This window comes from Sciurus vulgaris (genome assembly GCF_902686455.1).
Source record: "Sciurus vulgaris genome assembly, chromosome: 8".
NCBI classification, from domain to species: Eukaryota; Metazoa; Chordata; class Mammalia; order Rodentia; family Sciuridae; genus Sciurus; species Sciurus vulgaris.
The window spans coordinates 134,253,508-134,264,701 of record NC_136468.1 but is presented as its reverse complement, the minus strand read 5'-3'; the positions used below and the strand labels follow the sequence as shown (position 1 = coordinate 134,264,701).

The 11,194-nt window shown below is 53.5% G+C and overlaps 1 protein-coding gene across 8 annotated transcripts in view; it reads right to left on the bottom strand.

Annotated features, from left to right (window-relative positions):
- Positions 1 to 287: 287 nt before the first annotated feature.
- Positions 288 to 11,194, bottom strand: part of EMID1 (EMI domain containing 1) — a 44,228-nt gene continuing 33,321 nt past the window's right edge. For 2 of the 8 annotated variants that reach the window (XM_079151383.1, XM_079151380.1), the window contains 3 exons: positions 10,438 to 10,482; positions 4,617 to 4,707; positions 288 to 1,102 (listed from right to left, as the gene is read on the bottom strand). In XM_079151383.1, coding sequence (XP_079007509.1) covers positions 978 to 1,102; positions 4,617 to 4,707; positions 10,438 to 10,482 — 261 coding nt within the window. In that variant the 3' untranslated portion in view covers positions 288 to 977. Of the gene's footprint in view, positions 1,103 to 4,616; positions 4,708 to 5,645; positions 5,731 to 8,898; positions 9,033 to 10,437; positions 10,483 to 11,194 lie in introns of those variants that run through there. The other 6 variants (XM_079151384.1, XM_079151381.1, XM_079151378.1 and 3 more) reach the window with 4 other exon arrangements.

Sequence of the window (11,194 nt, the reverse complement as noted above, 5' to 3'; positions counted from 1 at the left end):
CAGAGGCAGCATGTGACTCCTTTGTGTTGGGGGTGTCGGGATGAACGAAGGGGTGAGTGAGCGAGCAGTGAATTGACATCTGGGTGGCCAAGGTGGGGCGTGCAGCCCCTCGTTTCCTGAGACACAGGGCTCCCACCCCTGCACCGTGCATCCTCTTCTTCCAGGAAGCTGTGTTCTTCAGTGCTGGGCTGGATCCTCTGCTAACGGGCATTCTTCATCCCCAGGCCTCAGCCTAGAGACCCTCCCTGGTTGCCCTCTGTCCCAGCACACACTGAAGCCAGACTGGGTGGGATTTGGGCAGCGGGCCTTTATTGGCCAGTACATATCTACCTCCCAGTGTCTGTCACAGGCACTTGTGGAAACAGGCAGCCCCTTCCTCCCTGTGTCCCTACCCCTGACCTGGGACACAGGAGGGGCTGGGGGCTCAGGAGGCAGAACTGAGGCAAAGAGCCCCTAACCATCCAGTCAGAGATTAGGCAGCCTGGCCTCAGGTTGGGAACCTAGCACCAGGAGACAATGAGAGGAGGGAGCCCCACAAAGTTTGGCTGAGGAGGGGGTAGAGATTGCCCACCCCCAGCATCCCTGTGTGTGGAGGCCTGGCCAAGCACCAGTTCCTGGCTTCTACAGTGCCTTTGCATAGATGCTCAGACAGCTGGCAAGAGACAGGAAACCCAGGGCCTGTACCCTCTCCTTGGAGGCCTGTGTCTCCCCATTTTACAGAGGGAAACAGGCCCTGAATCAAGTAAGACATCACCTGTTGCCTAGGCTATCACCTTTCCTCTAAGGCTCCAGTCCCTGCTCTGTCTCAGACACACGTGAGGTGCCAGAGCTGAGATCTGCCCACCACTAAGGCCTAGATGGCAGAAGAGACCCTGAGGACATTAATAAATAGGAACTGGCAGTCTCTGGAGGAGCTGGCTTCGTCCAGCCTAGGAAGGGAACCTGGTGCAGTCCACCCAGAGGGGCCACCACCGCCCTCAGCCTCTCTTGTCTCGGCTCCTAGAGGCCACGATCCGGTAGTTGGTTGTGTGTCCTCCCCTCTTGCCCCGGAGGAGGCTGGGGATGCCTGTGCTGGCACCTGCCCCGGACCCCAGTTCTGGTTCTGCCGGAGGGAATAGAAGGAGAGTCCATGTTAGGGAATCCACATTGTGTGCCCACTTCCCCTTGGCCTTTGGGGGTCTGGCAGGACTGGACACCCTGTGCCAGGCGCAATGCACCCTGGACTGGGAGGCAGAGCTGCAGGAAAAGAAGGGTGTCTACAGGCTGATTCGTGCCTTCCCCCAGGATTTCTCACCCCTACAGCCCAATGAGAGCACTCAGGGCCCCTTGATTCCTGCTTTGTCAAATGGGGATAATACCCAGACCCACTGTGTTTATGTGAAATGTTCTGCATAGCGCAAACGCTCCATGAAAAATATAGGACTTTTTTTTTTTTTTTTTTTTTTTTTTTTTTTTTTTTTTGTGGCGCTGGGGATGGAACGCAGGCCTCATGCATGCTAGGCAAGTGCTCTGCCACGGAGTGACACCTTTAGTTCTTTTTTTTTTTCTGTTTTCCTAATTTTAGAGTGAAGGTGTGCCCTGTATCATATCCATTTCAAACTGGGTAAACAGGCTAGAGAACAGACTTACTGTCCCTGTGTCCTTGGGTTAGGCCACCTGTTGGGGGGAAAGGTCTTAGGAGGGCCAGTTTCCCCCACTGACCTATTTACTGTGCAACTGTTGGCAAGTGGAACCCTTGTCAGGGACTCGGCGGTCTTATCTCAAAAATCGAGGACGATTCCGGGATGAGGGTGGATCAGGGACCAGTGGTAGAGTGCTTGCCTGGCATGCACAAGTTCCTGGGTTCCATCCCCAGCACCACAAAAAATAAACAAACAAATAATAGAATGAAATCAGGGACACTGCCAGATAAGGCTCTGAGAGGGCCTAGCAGCTCCAACAATTATTGAGGTCGGTTCGATGGGACTATGGTGACATATGTCCCAACCTGGATATAAGCTGTACCCCAAAAGTGAAAAAATAATTGGCATTGTTGCTATCTGGAAAACTTCCTTCAAAATCCAGAGCAGGAACTCCCGCCTGTGACTCTCACCTCGGTCTCTCCCCACGTTCAGTGAGCTCGGGGTAGGCTATTTTTTCTTGCAGGAGAGGGACACTTAGCGAGGAGAGCCCCAGGATAGAGGACATGGCTGAGCCTCCAGAGCCATTTCCAGGACAGACACTTGGACTGCTGAGCACCAGCCTCCCACTGAGGGCCCTGCCAGGGAGGGGGCTGTAAGCCTGCAATGCTAACCGCCAGTGCCATGTGTCCCATGTGAGATATGGGATCTCTGGAGTAGAAGGGCATGTGCAGTCACTGTTGAGGGACAGCCTTGCGGTGCAGCATGGGAGGAGGGTGGCACTGAGCATCAGCCCCAACACTAGGGGCAAGTCCTGGCCCCACCATGTCCCAGTTAGGTGGCCTTGGGCAAGCCACCAACTTCTGAGCTTTATCTGGAATGTGGAGATGACACTCCTGTTGTTACACTCTTGTGATAAAATGGGTTTTCATGTGAGCAGGAGTGAAAAGTGGTTTTTACAGTAAATCCTGGGTCATTATGGGTTATTAGATTGGTGTGGCTTTGACCCAGGGCTTCTGTAGGTCTGGTCACTAAGATCAGTCATGACATGATCAAATTTGGGGCCCTGCATTTTCCCTGGGTACTACTTAGTACCTGGATAGCTGGAGGTGCTTTGGAGGACAGAGTGACCCTGAGAAGGCATGTGAGCCCTCTGAGCCTTTTACCTGTAAGATGGGCACTGCCCACCTGGCAGACAGTGTAAGGACTGGAGATGATCTATGCAAACCCCCAGCCCAGGTGTCCCAGACAGGTGGAAGCTGCTACTATTATCACTGATTATAAAATCATAACCCAAACATAAGCACCATCTGGATCCATCTCTTTCTCTCTTTTCTCTCTCTTTTTTTTTTTTTTTTTTTAAACTTCAGTGCTGGGTTCAGAACCCAGGGGACTTGGGGACTCATTATGCTTGGTGAGAAGGGCTTCCCCATTGAGCTACACCTCCATCCCCGGCGGGTCCTATCTCTTTCTGTGCTCCTCTCCTCCAGTACCTGTCCTCCAGGCCCTAACCCAAACTGACTCAAGGGGCCTTCCGCCTGGACTTGTGGGCTTCGGTGGGGCCATGGGCCTTCCTAAAAAGGTGTTGAGAGTCTGGGATTTGGTTCTTAGTCCTTTGGTCCCGATGGTCCCTTGAATCCCTTGGAGCTCAGGGGGTTATGGGGGAGCAGGTACCAACTGGCTTCAGGGCAAGTCTTGGTCTCCCCTTATAAGGTGAGAACAGGGCTTTCCTGGCTCCTCAGGTGACCAGATAGGTGGGGAAAGAGGTCTAGGAGTTATTGTTAGAGGAGGCACATGGCTGGTGAGTGGGCTTTGGAAGTGAACCCCACACATAGTTCCAGACTCTAGGCCTTTGCCCGTGAAGGACTCGGATGGGATTGCCCCTCCCACCTATTGCACCTAGCATGCCCAGGAATCTTCCATAACCCAATGTAAGTGTCCCCTCTTCCAATAAGTCTTCTCCAGCCTCCAGCAGGAAGTGACTGCTTGTCACCTACATCTTTGGATGCTTCAGTTCCCCAAATCTCTAGATACTGGGGATTTACTGCCACTGATGGGCAGCTTCCCAAGGCAGGAACCCAGCTGCTCTGCAGGGCCCTGTGCCCACTGAGCCTGACATTCAGCCTCCCTGTGATTGTGCTGAACGGAGGGGGCTTGGTTTTAACCTGACCCTCCTTCCTGCTTGGGTCCTCAGTTTCTCCTTTTATAAAACATGTGAGAAAGTCACGTCAAGGCCAGTCTGCACTGATGTGCTCACTGGGCTGTGAGGTCGGGTGATTTGAGGTGGGCAAGGGACAGTGGGGTGAGTAGGGAAGGAACAGAGCTCAGCCTCATGGGCAGTCAGTCCCTACTCTCCCCAGTGCCAGCCACAGGCTCTGGTTGAAGGGGCAGGGACACCCTCAGCTTCACACAGGAGCCAGGCACCAGGAGGGGTACTGCCCACCTGGAGTCCTGACATCCTTCCACGCCACCCAGCCTGAGTTCTGGGACCTTAGTGTTGACCCTTCCAGATTCTCCAGCCTTGACTCACCTCTCAGCAACCTTTAGGAACAAGTCCTCTGGGCTCTCCTGCCTGTTCACTCTCCCCTGATCGTTGTCCTTTAGGTATCCCCCGAGCCATCACCTGTCCTAGGAAGCCCTCCCTGAGTGATCCCCTCCCACACCCCAGCCACTCTACCACAGAACATCTCATCTTGGGTGTCAGAACCAATGCCAGGGCTGTCCCCAGCCCCCCAGTAAGCTGAGCTCATCAGGACAGGGCTGTGTTCGTGTGATCTGCTGAAGCCCACGCCAGCAAGGTGTCTGGCACAGCGCAGGTACTCAGCCACTCAAGAACCAGAGCCCTCACCGTGCCAGTCACTATCTTCTGGGTGGATGGAAGGGTGAATGAATGTCCACTGGCCTGGGCCAGGCATCCAGAGGCACCTTCTGCATGCCCAGGCCCTTCCCAGTCCCTTCCTGGAAGGGGCTGCCCTTGCCTGCCCACCCTGCCATTACCTGGCCAGATGATGGCTTCCAGCAGGGTGACCCGTCTGGCCAGGAGCTGCAGCTGAGCCTGCTGCTGCAGGAAGCTCTGTAAGCTAGGAGCCTGATGGGAGATTGAGAAGAGCAGACGGTGCGACTCTGCCCTCCAGGGCTGGGCAGGGAAGCTGAGGGGCGAAGGGGGTGGGCAGGTGCCAGGTGTCTTCAGGGTAGGGACATTATGTGTCTCCACAGAGACCTAGGTCTCCCCTCCTAAGGTGGAACAGGGTTTGCCTGGCTCCTCAAATGACCAGAAGGGTGGGGAATTGTGGGGTAAATGCCTGGGATGAGGGTCTGTTTGATCCCTGAAAGGGAACTGCAGGACAGGTTAGGAGAACCAAAGTGGAAACTGCACGAGGGAACCTCGGCCAGGAGGGCTGACGTGTGAGAGCCTCTGGGGAGTTAGCTGGGAAAAGGGTCAGGATGGTAGATGGTGTATTACCCAGAGTCCCCTGGGACCTGGATCTGGCTCTGTCACCCACAGTCTGCTGCACTTCTGGAGTCTAGCTCCATGACCTACTGTCCTGTGGGTCTGGAGACTGGCTCTATCACCTATGATACAGAGCTAGTCTGACTAGAGGTTAGATTTTCCCATAATCATCCTGTGGGCCTGGTCTCTGACTCTTTTACCCATGAACCTCTGCACTGCTGGAGTCTGGCTCTGTTACCCACAATCCCTTGCTGATCTAGAGTTTGGTTCCATTGCCCGTCATTTCTTCCAAACTCAAAATCTATCACATCTGGTTCTTCACAAGCCTGGAAACCACATTACCCACAATGCCCAGAGGCCCAGGTCTGACCCCAGTCAGGCACCCAGGGTTTCCAGGGCCCTGCTCCACCTGTGGAGGAGGGGACCAGTCATTGAGAGATGTGTGGTCTTGGCCTCTCAGGACTTGCTTAGGCCTCATGACCTCATGGGCTTAGGCAAGTTCCACCCCAGGATGGCTTGGGGAAGGCTGACAGGCAGCAGCTGGGCTGTCTGTCCGTCTGTCTGTCTCTACTCACCATAGAGCCCAATCATTGTTTCCAAGATTAAAACCCTCTCAGCTAAAATCTTCAAAGCCTCGCGTAGTTGGTGCAACCCCTCCCCCTGTGGAGGAAAGAGACAGATGCAGCCGTGATGGAGGGAGGGAAGGGGACCCTGCAAAGCCTGTCAGTGGCCAATGCCCCACCCAGGACATGCACCTGCAGCCCTTCACCACCTGCCATAGCCCAGGGCCCATGGACAGCCAGAACAAGACCAGGAGGAGACAAGGCAGATGAAAGCGACCCCCGAGGGACCCATCAGAAAGTCCAGTTCAGTCCCAGCTGGCTGCAAATCCTGCTCCTCTGGAGGCAGGGGGATGCCAATCCGAGAGGCAGAACTGCTGTCCCAGCGCCTGCCGGGGTCCTCACCTCAAGACTGCCATGGAGCCCACCTGACCTCTGATCTCTGCTGCCCAACCCCAGTTGATCTCGCTTTACCTGCATGATCTCTGCTACACCCCTGGGCCACCTCTACTCCCCTTTATTTCACATTCTTTCCTTTCCCTTCTGGCACTGGGGGTTGCACCCAGGGGTGCTCGACCCCTCAGCCACATCCCTAGCCCTTTTGATATTTTATTTCAAGACAAATTCTCACTAAATCGCTCAGACTGGCCTCAAACATGTCAGTCTCCTGCCTTAGCCTCCCAAGTCACTAGAATTATAGGTGTATGTACTGCATCCAGCTACTTCATGTGCTTTATTTAAAAGTTTTATTACTATTTTTTTTTTTTTTTTTTTTTTTGGTGCTGGGGATCAAACCCAGAGCCTCCCACAAACTAGGCAAATACTCTACCACTGAGCTCTACCCCCAGCTCCTACTTCATATTCTTTAAATCCACTTCTCAAATGATCACATCAGCCTCACCCTAATTAACTATCAGCGAGATCAGGCTAGTTGCCAATATCTCCATTTACATCCAAATGAATGTAAAGAAGTAAAAACAACATGTTTGAATTGGGTGTGGTGGTACAAACAAGCAAATCCTGAGAGGTCGAGACCATACATCCCCAGCAACTCGGAGGCAAAGGCAGGAGGATCTCCAGTTCAAAGCCAGCCTCAGCAAAAGCATGGCGCTAAGCAACTCAGTGAGACCCTGTCTCTAAACAAAATACAAAATAGGACTGGGGATGTGGCTCCATGGTCCAGTGCCCCTGCGTTCAATCCCTGGTACCACCCCCCAAAATAAAATAAAATAAAAATAACATGTTTGAGTGACATTGCTGTCAGGCAACCTGTGCTTAAAATGCTGGCAGATCTCTGGTAGTCCAGAGTCTCCAGAAGGTTCATATTCTGGCATGACCTCTTGCCTCAGCTTCCCAAGTAGCTGGAATTACAGGTGTGTGCCACCACACTCTGCTGAGACACTTCAAAATGAAAATGTAGGGGAAAGTTAAAAAAAATCCACTGTTTGGAGCCCCCCACCCCCAACAGGTGGCTTGCTGTTTTCACTGGTGACACTCAGGCCCCCTCCTGGCCTGGCCTGCACTTTGTGCTTTGTCTCTGGGGCCTGCTGGACACCTCCACTGGGCTGTCACACAGATAGCTCCTGCTTGCCCCTGAAACAGTGCGCTTGCTCCTCCTGTTCTCTTTTCCTATTTTCAGTCTCTGATTCCTCACTTCCCTTCAAAGCCAAAGCAGCACCAAGAGTCTCTTAGCTCCACTGACATCTGTCTGTCTTCGTTGCACGCCCTCAGTTCCAGCCCCCACAGTCTCTCACCAGGATGATCACGGTGGACCCTGCCTGGTCTCTCTCTCTCTCCCATGTTGTCCCTTCTCCCATCTGTTCTCCACATGGCACTCAGAAAAAATATGACCACATCACTCCCCTGCTTATAAATGCTTCAGTAACTCCCCGGAAGCCTACAAAGCAAAGTTCACTTTCCTTCATAAGGGCCTCTTAAGGCCTAAAAGCCTCTTTGGCCTCTGTCTCGCTGCTTGCCTGCCTCTCTAAGTATTTGCAGCTCCTCAAATACCTAGTCCTCACTCTTGCCCCAGGGCCTTTGCACATGTTCCCGCTCCTCTATCTAAACACCTTTGCCTGGTTATGCAGCCTTCAGGCCTAATCCATCTCCACGTAAGAGACATTCCATCATCTTCCACCACAGTTGAACTCCCTCTGTCCTATGGATGGCGATTAGGGGCCTTTCCCCCTACCCCACACGAATCACCCTAAGAATGGGGACTGTGTCCACATGGCATCTGTGTCCACAGTGCCCAGTTCCAGGCCTGGCACCACAGACAAGGGGAGGGTAGCTGGTTTCCTAGCCCCTGTGGGAGCTCGAAAGCCTGGGCTCTAGTTTCGGCGGTGCCAGGGGTTTTCTCTGCAGTGTTGGGCCTGCTTCCCTGTCTGAATGAGGGTGAGGGCTTCAATCATTCTAGATGGACTGGCTCAGGCTCCTGTAGTGTACTTCTCTGGTCACTGGGTGTCACTGCAGAGCCACAACTATGCTAGGTCAACATCTCAAAGATGCAGTAAGGGGGCCTTGGTAGGTGGAATGTACCCGGGCGTCCGTTTTCACCTACTTCCAACAGAGCTGCCCCCCTAGCCCCCAAAGCCTCATGCAACCCCCAGCCCAGCGGGGCCCCTCCCGGGCAGGCAGCAAGCAGGGGCCGAGGAGCAGGTGGGTGGGGGTGGCAGATGGACGAACGGGGGCCCTGCTACCTCTTGGGGGTCCCCCTCACAGGGGGTCCTGGTTTCGAGGCCTGGTCTGCCAGAGCTCTCCCACAGCGATGGGCTGCACAGTCTAATTCTGCCCCCGCCCTGCTTGTGCCGCCTCCCCTGGACTGGCTGGAAAACGTGTTTCCAGAATGAGGGTCTCTGGGAGAGGTGAGTGAGGGCCCTGAGGGAGGCAGGGGACTGGGCTCACACCAGGCTGTCCCGACTCCCAGCTCAGCTCATTACCGCACCAGAATTAAAGCGTCCTGGAGGGAGCGGGTGGAGGGTGGCTGGGAAGGCCAGCAAGCAACTGCAAGAGGTAGCAGGGCTCTAGAAGTCATGGGGAAACATGGCAGAGGACTCGTGCAGGGTAGGGGGCTCCCACGGCTGTATCCATCACTGACCCCACAATCAGGAACTGAGAGGGCGGGGCAGACACTGGGTGCTACCCACATCCTCACTAGTGTCCGGGAGAAAGTAAGGTGTCCCAGCCAGACTGCATGGGTAGGGAGGTGCAATCCCACCCTCCAAAGGAGCACCCCCGTTGTCTGTCCTGCAGAGGTGTCTGCCCCCACCTGGTCCATTCTCCAAGAGTCTCCTACGTTAGCGATGGTTTCCAGGTCCCCGCACTGTGGGACTTTGGGCATGGTACGCTCTAGGCTCCTGGTCCTTCCCTCACATGTCTCCTGGGGGAGTAGATTTCTAGGCCCTGAAATTCATTTGTTGCAATTACCTCCAATGATTATGAAGGTTTCCAGGACCCCACATTAATCATGTGATTTCTTTCTTTTTTTTTTTTTTTTTTTTTTTGCGGTGCTGGGGATTGAACCCAGGACCTTGTGCTTGCAAGGCAAGCACTCTACCAACTGAGCTACCTCCGCAGCCCCTAATCGTGTGATTTCTGAGTGTACTTCCTAGGATCCCTTCTTACGGACTCTGTCTTCTGGGTATCTCTCTCCTTCCTTCCTTCCTTCCCTCAGTCCCTTCCTTCTTTTCCCAGGGTGTACCACTGAGCTATATCCCCCTCCCCGTTTATTTTATTCTACTTCATTTTTTCTCCACATTATCCTATTGGAGCATTATAGTCGTACATCTTGATGGGCCTATTTATTTTGTTTAGAGATAGGGTCTTGCTGAGTTGCTGAGGCTGGCCTTAAAGTCACGATCCTCCGGCCTTGGCCCCCCGAGTTGCTGTCATGCCAGGGGTGTGTCACTGCACCCTGCTGTACGTGTCAACTTCGAGGCCTCCCATCCTAATCTTCAAGTTTGTTTTTGTATATAATAGCATCCGGATCCTTCCATCCCACTTTCCACGGTCCTCCTATGCATGTGACCGTTCCTCTTGGGTCTCCTCCATATGCGATGATATCTAGGATCTCGTGTTACTGATAGGTCTCTTGGATACAGTGGGATTGGGTCTGCTGACCTCATTCACCATGTCGAATGTGTATATATGCCTACGTATGGGTTTCCTGTCCCTTTTACCACAGGGTTTCTGTGCACCTCTCAACTTCTAGGCCTGCCTTCCTATGCATCATGGCATGTTCTCTCTCCCTCTGTCCTTTTTGTAGTGCTGGGGCTCAAACCCTAGGGCCTCATTCGTGCCAGGGAAGTGCTGTACCACTGAGCCGCATCCCCAGCCTGCTTCACGGCTTCCTCACGTTCCCCTGTTCTGCTCCTCTGTGTGGACACCCTCTTCAACCTTCCTTTTCTTCCACAGATAGTGGGGCAGAAGCCAAAGTCCTTGTCCAGGGGGATCATGGAGACGGGGCGGGGGGGGGGTGCTGTGCACAGTATGGCCTGAGTTAACCCGAACTACCCAGCAGAACAGGCATGGCCACCCCTGGCCTTGAGAGATCAGAGGGAAGGTGGAGGCAGGGACAGAGACAGAGACAAAGAACGTGGGGTGTGCTGACAGGGCTAGTTCTGCTCGGTTGGGAGTGACAGGATCGGGGAGAGGGCAGGAGCTGAGATTTGCCAAGGCTCCTGCCTGGGAGATCAGGTTGGGATATGGAAGGGGTGCCCCCGCTCCCAGGGCCTACTGATGAGAGAATTCTCCCATGAGCACCCAGGACAGGAACAGACAGGGAGGTGGAGGCTGGACCAAAGCTTACCCAGTGGCTCTTCTCACCAGGATCTCCTTTGGGGCCAGGTTCTCCCTGCAAGGAGAGACAGAGTAGAAGTAAGGGAAGGAAGGACAAAGAGCAGGGAGGCAGGGAGGGAGAAGAGGAAAGAGAAATGGGTGGAGGGGAGACGGTAGGCGGAAGACTTAAAGAAACAGACAGAACTGGCTAAGGGTGTCACTCAGTGGCAGATCGCCTGCCTAGAATGTGTGAAGCCCCAGGTTTAATCCTGAGAACTTCAAACACATAGATGCCCACAGAGAGTAACTTGTATTGGACTACCATTAGATAAAAGTCAAATACGGCTCTTGCTGGGTGAGGTGGCACATGCCTATAACCCCCATAACTTGGGAGTCAAAGGCAAGATCGCAAGTTTGAGGCCAGCCTGGGCAACTTAGCAAAACCCTGTCTCCAAATAAAATAAAAAGGACAAGGGACTGGGCATAATGGCACATGCCTGTAATCCCGGCAGCTTGGGAGGCTGAGGCAGGAGGATTAGCCACTTAGTGAAGCCCTAAGCAACTTTGGGAAACCCTGTTTCAAAATAAGAAATAAGAAGGGGTGGGGATATGGCTCAGTGGTTAAGCACCCCTGGGTCCAACAATATCCCTGGTACCAAAAAAAAAAAAAAAGAACAAGAAAAAGAAAAAGACTAGGACGTTGCTCAGTGGTAAAACACCCCTGGGTTCAACATCACAAGAAAAGAAAAGAAAAAAAGCAACTGTCGAAGGCAACGGAAAGTGATAAA